This window comes from Oryza brachyantha, chromosome 8 (genome assembly GCF_000231095.2).
Source record: "Oryza brachyantha chromosome 8, ObraRS2, whole genome shotgun sequence".
Lineage (NCBI taxonomy): Eukaryota > Viridiplantae > Streptophyta > Magnoliopsida > Poales > Poaceae > Oryza > Oryza brachyantha.
The window spans coordinates 10,909,653-10,918,306 of record NC_023170.2 but is presented as its reverse complement, the minus strand read 5'-3'; the positions used below and the strand labels follow the sequence as shown (position 1 = coordinate 10,918,306).

At 36.9% G+C, this 8,654-nt stretch overlaps 1 protein-coding gene across 1 annotated transcript; it reads right to left on the bottom strand.

The window, feature by feature from the left end:
• Window positions 1-284: 284 nt before the first annotated feature.
• On the bottom strand, window positions 285-6,797 carry LOC102706220 (hydroxyproline O-galactosyltransferase HPGT1). Its single transcript, XM_006660037.3, has 12 exons — window positions 6,321-6,797; window positions 5,842-5,905; window positions 5,690-5,739; window positions 5,287-5,480; window positions 4,511-4,574; window positions 4,364-4,436; window positions 3,878-4,001; window positions 3,274-3,361; window positions 3,118-3,168; window positions 2,935-3,006; window positions 2,219-2,331; window positions 285-706 (listed from the first exon to the last, which is right to left on the bottom strand). The coding sequence occupies exons 1-12, from the start codon at window positions 6,431-6,433 to the stop codon at window positions 684-686; spliced, it is 1,029 nt and encodes a 342-aa protein (XP_006660100.3). The 5' UTR covers window positions 6,434-6,797; the 3' UTR covers window positions 285-683.
• Window positions 6,798-8,654: the final 1,857 nt, after the last annotated feature.

Below are 8,654 nucleotides of genomic sequence, written 5' to 3'. Positions count from 1 at the left end.
AAAATAAATAATATTTATATAATTTTTGAATAAGACAAATGGTTAAACATCGCAGGTAAAAAAGTCATACATTATGAAACGGAAGGAGTATACTCTTATAAGGGTGCCGAAGACGATTAAAAACCCCTTGAGTTAATTATGAATTTAAGTTAGATGATTCAAAATTGGTTTTGGCTTTTGAGGGTTACATGTCAAACTCGTTTGACAAACAAGCAAATCATTATGTATCAGGATTCACAACCATCGGTACAAGGCAACAAATGTTGGAGATACTTGAGATGCAGTACTCTGATGGGAGCAAAATAATCTCCTGATTTGCTATTAGATTCTGTCACTCCAACAATGGTGTCTGTCAGTAAAAGAATGGTAAGGGTGGACATCTACAAGCGACAGGCAAAACCAAGATACAATCTGCAGATGGAATTTTGTTAGGATCCCTGATTTTAGCAGTGTGGTCTTGCAGGAAAAAGATACAAGATTTTTTCCTTTGCAATGAAGATATATATGTTTCGGTTTGAACTATAGTTGCATGCTCAACGGTCGCCACATAAAATGGCAGAAGAAAGACAAAATCTTCAAAACGCCAGCTTGGTCTCATTGTCCGCAGATGGTATGCTTCATTCTGTATCATCTTGATCCTAACATAATTTTCACAAAATTCTTCACCTGGAAGGCGTTGCTCCTCACAGAGCTGAACACAGAGCTCCTGAAAATACATTTTTTTTGGGTCATTAACATTTTAAGTTTTCTGAAAGTTCGTACTGAAATGACCTAATGACACAAGCATAGTTGCACAAATAGGTGGTAGTAGTAACCACAAATAGCAGATCAATCACATTTTGTTTCTCCGATCTTCGTCCTAGAAAGAGAGCATGATTTCTACATGACCTCTAGCAGGACCATTAACTAACAGCAGGTAAATAGACCCAACACCATTACACCACCCAAACTCTAACTAACCCATAACGTGATATACATGTCAACATGTGGAATCTAAAATTTAAAACCAAATGCTGAAACAGAAATCCCATGCTAAGAAAACATTGATTCTCAAGTGGAGAAAATAGCATATTAGTCAGCTTTAGAAACAGATAACAGGGACCAGCCTTGACGAGTGCAATGTATTGCTTATGGTAAGAACCATGGAATTCCATGTTTCAACATGGTCCAAAAGAACTTTGGGTTGTTTCTCATAGGGTTCACGCCCCTATCAACATTCTTATTGCACTCCTGGTGGCAACGTGGCATCACCACGAGTAACAAATGATCCAAAATATATGCTGCAATATATTCTCAATTTCTTGTCCAACCCAGTATGACTAACAAACTATCCAGTATACTGCAATATATTCTTAGAAGGCTACTACCTGGATAGATACCGCTACAATTTTTGCAACTAAGAGGATTTTCTTTAAACATAGATTACGACCACATTGTCTTTTCCTGTCTTTTATAAAATTTCGTGGAAATTTATATAATTCTGAATCCTTTTTTCTGTTTGCATGTGCACATCATGGCCCACCAGGTAGCAGCAGACAAGGTGCATAACCACATGTGTAGCTAACAGTGTGAGATTGATTAGTGATAAACTGAAAATTCAAGTAATTCAGCCTCATCTTTTTGCTTATGCTTATAAGCCAAATTTTTAATTTTAAAACTTAAATTTGGAGTTGATTTGAGGTTTTTTCACCATAGTTCATTTTTCAGTCTTTGCTTTTAGATTGCTAAGAGCACATATATCAAAGTTTTACCCACAAATTGTTTTTTAACCATCAATAAGCCATTTTGCTCATACTTAATATAAGCCCAAAGATAAGGCTGAAAGTTGTTTAATTGATTGGTTAGATATAATATTATTGTTTAGTATGGAAACAAATGCAGTGGAATAGATACATAGTACACCACAGTAGGGACAGTCTTTGGGATAGTCACTTCAAGAGATAAGATTTGGTTAGTTGCTAGCTACTGTGAGTAAGTTCAAGCATTCTTAGGAGTACCTATTATCCTGCCTCAAGGTATCCAGAACTTATCTGTCCCAAGTTTACAATCTGGTGTCACATCCCTACCTTTCCAACCTTCCTCAGTATGTTTCAGTGATGAACGCATTCACAATATTGATATGGTATTTGAATAGACATGGCCATATGGACATTCTAACAACCATGTATCAAGCAGAAAAAAGGATCAAGTAAGATTTTCCATAAGGATGCATAAATACCTGAGGGCCAGGATGAACAACATAATTTTGCTTCATTTACATGCTTCACAGCAAGCCCAATTAACCATGATCCTACACTAACATCATCATGTGCATATGTCCGGAGAACAGACCTACAGATAAAAGTGCCAAAGATACATCACCAAAAGTACTTAATGAAACTTCTCTTCCTTTCTACCTATTGGGCCCTTGTTGAACTACACAATAAAATAGAGAGAATCTACTTATATACCACCTGACTTTATTCTAGTTTCACGTTTTTGCCACTGACTTTGTTCAGTTCTATAATATGTCATCAACTTTTGCTTAACTTCTATGATTTACCCGTTAAATTAGTCTCCACTAGTACTGTTCATTTTCTAATGACTGAAATACCCCTGGGACAAAAACTTTCATTTTTTTTCAAATATTCTGAAATTTCATATGTAAATATCAGATTGTAAAACATCTAAAATTTGACCAAAAACTTAGAATTTGGTACTTCGGTTTGTTCTCAACATTTTGGAAGTTTTCAACCTAGGGGCATTTTGCTCATTATAACAAAAATAAACAGTACTAATGGAGGCTAACTGGACGGCAATGGTAAATCGTAGAAGTTAAGTAAAAGTCGATGGTAGAACTAAACAAGGTCAGTGGCAAATCGTGGGATTGGGCTAAAGTCAGTGGTACACAATGTATTTTCTCAATAAAATAATTGCACAAAGCATGTTTCTTACTTGTTTATAGAGATGAATTGAGCTACAGCCCTTGAGAGGACAAACATTTCACCAGAAGCATGGCGGAAGTACCTATTAGTAGATAAATTGAAATAGATAAGCCAAGATAGTTTGTTTTTCTGTTTTTTCAATGTCCCAACTAGAAAATACACAATATATGTTTTCATAATGTAGATTACTTACGTTTTTCCATCACCAAATTTCCACCAATCTGGTTCATACCACTTGTGATTCCTGTTTTTGAGGAAGCTGTTAGAAAAGTTTGCCCAACAAGGAAAAATGTGCAAAGGGAAAATATAACACCAGTATCCTCCAAAAAAAATTGCTGAAAGCACTCACGATTCAGAAAAGACCTCGCCAGATTTCATGCAGCCAATATAGACACGAGGCTTGTCCCAGTGTTCTTTGAGCATTGCACTCAAAGTGTCTGCACAAACCAAAATTGTCCCATATTATGGACAGTTTGTGTAATCATTTCAAAATTATAGCAGCTATAGAGTCATCGCGAAAGATAGCCATCCAGCATCTAGAACGTCTATACTGACCTTTTATTCAGGTCAGTGCGATTCCCAGGCATATATAACTTATTTCTTTAGATGTACCACAGTTATTGAAACTTTTGTCCCAAACTCCCAACTCTCATGTTCATTATCATCACAATTACATAACAAGAAAATATGCTGGAATGTTGTAGGCAATAACAAAAAGGCTAATAGAAAAACCAAATACATACCCTTGAACCAAAATTAGTTGTCAGTTGTCACTTTTGTATTAAAGGATGTGTACTGGTCAAACATTTCTAAATTTCATCACCAGTATAATATCTCATGTGCATCCAAATATTTTGAACAGAAAGAAGTCTCAGTGATCCGACAAAAGTATACCAGATTGAATAGAAGTGCAAATCACTAATAGAGCTATGATATGAACAAATGCTACGTACCAACATTTATGTATATATCATCATTGACCTTAGCATAGAATTCAGCATCAAATGAGTCCGCAGCATTAGCGAAGAAACTTCTTGTCTTTTTAGGACTCTCCTCGTCAGACTCTATATGATCATCCTACAATGCAATTTAATAGTCAAAGTCAAGAACCGAAGTAAACCAACAAGCCAAACAAATTATCTGAAAATATGAGAATCAATATATTCCACTGTTGAAAGTCACAGTGCATGATTTCTTTTTCACATACTAAAAAAGCATACATAATTAGTCTACACCAACTTGCTTTGGATTGAAGGCTCATGCTGTTGTATTAGAAGGCATATATAACCAACTACACATACGTGCCATTTAACTGGTTTTGAAGTGACATATAATCAACACAAATAAGAGAAAAATTATGACAAAGAGCAAATTTGATATAAACATTCAACGTTGTATATTATGTACCATCATAGGTTTGATTTATCAATCAGGCTTACCAAGATCATGAAATCTTTTGTACTTCTATTTTCTTCATCAATCTCCCTGTCTGAAGCGTCCCCTTGGTTTGCACTACATGGATAAGGAACTATCAGATATCTAGATCTCAGATGGTCATTATACTACAGCAAACGCGTCTATGGTACCTTCTTCCAACTACGAAGCGTACTACAACGCCTTTATCTTCTTCTAGTTTCTTCAGCATTGAACCTGTGCAGATAAGTAATTAAAATCACCCAAACAACAGACATCATTTTAATGCAACAGTAAGTTGGGAAAACAATGAAATAAAACCAGCACATTTTATTTTCATCAACTGATAACCATCCACCTTTTTTTTAAAAAAAAAAGGTGCCACTTTATTATGTAGCAACAGAAATGCCCTATTTGATTCTCCATGCCAGTCAGCCACCTAAAGGTCTAAATTGTGAACATCATTGACCAAATAGAAAGTTGCTGTAGATGAGCTCTATCAAACAGATCTTTCATGCTCTTACAACTCAGTATTATATAATGTTAATGTTTTTCAGTTATAGGTACACAGTGCAGAGTAGACAGATTATGGACATACATCAAGCCTTTTGTATTCGGGTCTCGTGTTTTCAGCAGTCATATCAAATGAAAACTAAAGTGCCAAACATTCTAGTGATTTATAAATAACCAGCTAGAAAAACCCATACCCCAATATAAAAAAGTACGCCCTCCATCCCAAAGACTTCTCTTTTGGCTAGAAACCTAGACATACCCTTATCTAGGTTCATAGTAAAGAATGACGTCTTTTTGGGATGGGGATAGTAGTAACTTACAACAACTTGAAACTCAATTATGACAACCAAATATCGATACTAGAATGACCCTATTGATTTATAATTGTAGGAAAAAAGTACCACAGGGAGTGAGAAATGCAAGTATGAAATGGTACCTGTCGGAAGCCATGACTTCCTGACAGCATCACGGTAGTTTTTCCTCCCAAAGCTTGTCATTATTCCAATAACAATCAATGGCCTCTTTCTAGAATTAGTTCCATTTGTCTCGTAGGTATATTTCCCCACAAAACCTTCATGCTTTGCTGCAGCCAGCTCCATCTCAAGGGAGGCCAGCCGTTTTCCTTGCTGCCTAAAAAATAAATGATGTTTAGACGATGATCAACTACCACTAAACATCCACTACAACTCTGAAGTCTCAAAATAAACAAGCTGTGCAAATTTTTAGAGCACAAATCAATATAGCACCAAAAACAATTGGAAAAAAAAAAGAAGACCCTTTGCCACCACAATTAAGTTGTACTACTAGATTGCAGCCACAGAGTAGATATCAGAAATTACCTGCATGCAACAACCTTCAGGGTATCATCCACCGATATTGCCGACTGGCCCTGAAGTTTGTACAGGAAAACAGTTACTGTTGTTTACTCGCAACAGAGGCAGCTTAGTTGTAATTGACATGGTACAGAGACGCCAGATCTGGAGCCACCAACCTGGCCAGTTCGCCTGTCGAGCTCTTTAATCAGGTAAACTCTGTTCTGCGCATCCTGCCACAGACTGAATTTTGGACAAGTCAACAGAATTTCCCTCCAGGGACAGCAAAGGTCAAAACCGAAAACTAGTAAACAAACAAGAGCTAATAATAATAATGCGTCCGAGAACTAATGGATTCTTGAATAAAACAGAATTTTGACATCTCACACAAGCATTGATACTGCAAGATCCAAAAATCCGTTGATTGCAAAATCGCAAAATCCTCCACCCGCATCAAAGCAAAGATTTTGGCTAGGCGATCCAAGGCCCCCACCACGAACTCCCCACCGATGCGAACAACCCAGCAGTACCAGAGTCATCTCCCTCGAGGAAGGCGAATCAGTCGTAGGAAAAGAAAGGAACAACGCGAGCGAGCATTCGCGAGAGGCGGGGCGACGAATGCAGCAAGCGAGGGAGCGAGCGAGGGCTCCACACTCACCGGCCGGCGACGTAGAAGGAGGCCATTGTGGCGAACATGGCGAGCATCATGGCGGACATCGGCGACCTCGCCGCCGATGCCGCCCCCCGCCGCGGGCCCTCCCGGATCTGCATCGCGCGGGATCTCCTCCACCCCGCCCCCCTACCTTACACCTCCCCCCTCCCCCTCGGATCCCCTCCTCCTCCTCCCGCGCGGTCGGCGGGCTGGGCGGACGAGGCTCTCAGCAGCACGGCCTCCTCGCCATGGCCGCCGCCGCCGCCGAGATGTCTCCGCGCCGCCTGCCCACACTGGGTTCCAGACGATTCTAGAAGCCGCCGCGCCGGGGGTGGCGGTGGCGGTGGCGGAGAGGAGGGTGAAAAAGGTAGCAGTTCCGGTTGGTAGTGTCGCGTCTCGGACCGTTTCTCTATCCGTTTTTTTGCCTTTCCCCTCCTTCTTCACCTCCTCTTCTCTCTCAAAACTCAAACTTTTTTTTTTTTTTTGGACCTTTTGAGTGAGGAGAAACCCTACTATGCCACCATTGGTGGGAGGATGAAGCTTTGTTTGGGAGGGTTGGCACTGTTATTTCTGACCCATAATGCTAAATATGATTTCTATAAACTTTTCATCATCAAGAAATTAGTACTAGACACTACTCTTCTAATGCAAACACCACCATTTTATACTTAAATTTAATGTTACTTATCTCACATCTTATCTTAGATGTTGTGTATAAACCATATCTCATGCAAGACATGTTTCATTCTCTTTCCTCATTTATTCACCTGCCACATCATTTTTTATCCTAGGTGGCAACTTATTTAATGTTATGGACACTATCCTAGTCATTAGGTTGGCAATGTCCTGAAAACGCAATGCAATAATGATTTTGGATGATTGTATTGGGAATGTCTTTTATTTCCTCCTATTATATATATATATATATATATATATATATATATATATATATAAACATGTTTTAGAGGCTGCGTTCGTCTGGCCTTAAGATGAATTGTTACTCGTTTTACGTTAGCACGTTTTTCAAACTGCTAAATGATGTGTTTCGTATAAAACAAATTTTATATAGAAATTATTTTAGAAGATCAAATAAATATATTTTTCAAATTTTTAATAAGTAATACTTAATTAATCATATACTAATTATGTTTATCGTTTTCTGTGTTGCTAATTAGCTTTTGCAATAGCCTGTTTTGAACACAGCCATAACAGTATATGAGAGGTATCATCTTTGCTACATTTGTACGAATAATGATGAATCTGAACGCATAAATATAATGTATTCATTCATCAACATTAGACTAAAACATATTATAACATGCAACATATGGGGTACTATTTACCTACTATAATTTGTGAATGAGTAACGATGAGAAAATATATGGCAATTCACAAATATTTGTTTGAAGGATCAAATTTGATTATTTATTTATTAAGACCACAAGGGGTTATGTATGGATTCATAAATAAATAAGTTTTGCAAAGCCTTGTCTTTTTCATTTTTGTTACATTTATAAGGCAAAATTTAAAATTTCAACCTTAAGTTTTTAAGTTGACTTTGGGAGTTTTTTCAGCGAAGTTTATTTTTCAGTATTTGTTTTTAGATCACTAAGAGCACGTGTATAAAAGTTTTATTCTCAAATTATTTTTGTTTGCAAATTTAACGTTCTATTTTGTCTCAAAAAGTGATCACCGTGGTGTTTTGTTGCGCATAAATTGGGTCATTTTGTATTGCATACAGTGAATAAAAATAAATCCATGGAATCGATTCTAAACATTTTGCCCAAGGTGGACGAAGTAGTGAAAAAAAAGGCATTAGCTTAGGTCATATAAGGCATCTAGTAAATGTACGGACAATTTCGATGATGTAATAAATGCATACGTTAATTCGGAGAATTATTTAGTACTACATCCATCTAAAAAAACTTTATTTTTTGATTTTTGTATCTAACATTCCGTCTTGTTTGAAAAAATTCTAGAAAAACTTAAAAAAATTAGTCACGTGTAAAATAATATTTATGTTTTATCATCTAATAACAATAAAAATATTAATCGCGACAAAAATTTAAATAAAACGAAGAGTCAAATATTATATCTAGAAACTAAAAAATAAACTTATTGTGTGACTGGGTAAGTATACAAGTATATATAATCTTGTACGGTCCTAATTAGGATTTGCAAGTACTGCTTGCGAAGGTACGAGAGGGCATTATTGATGCTTGAAGATTTGCTCTAACCATTGAAAAAAAAATTGATTGGGTAACATTTTCACACATTGCACATGCTAAGCGCGTACATTAGTGGTACTCGTACATGTACATCATATCTATTATCTATTTG

Bases quoted from the DNA above. Each gene is read 5' to 3' on its own strand.
- LOC102706220 (XM_006660037.3), bottom strand. From the start codon at position 6,433: ATGCAGATCCGGGAGGGCCCGCGGCGGGGGGCGGCATCGGCGGCGAGG. The intron at 5,740-5,841 runs GTTGGTGGCTCC...TACAAACTTCAG, and splicing joins TCGACAGGCGAACTGGCCAG to GGCCAGTCGGCAATATCGGT. The intron at 707-2,218 runs GTATTTATGCAT...ATGTATTTTCAG, and splicing joins TTGTTCATCCTGGCCCTCAG to GAGCTCTGTGTTCAGCTCTG.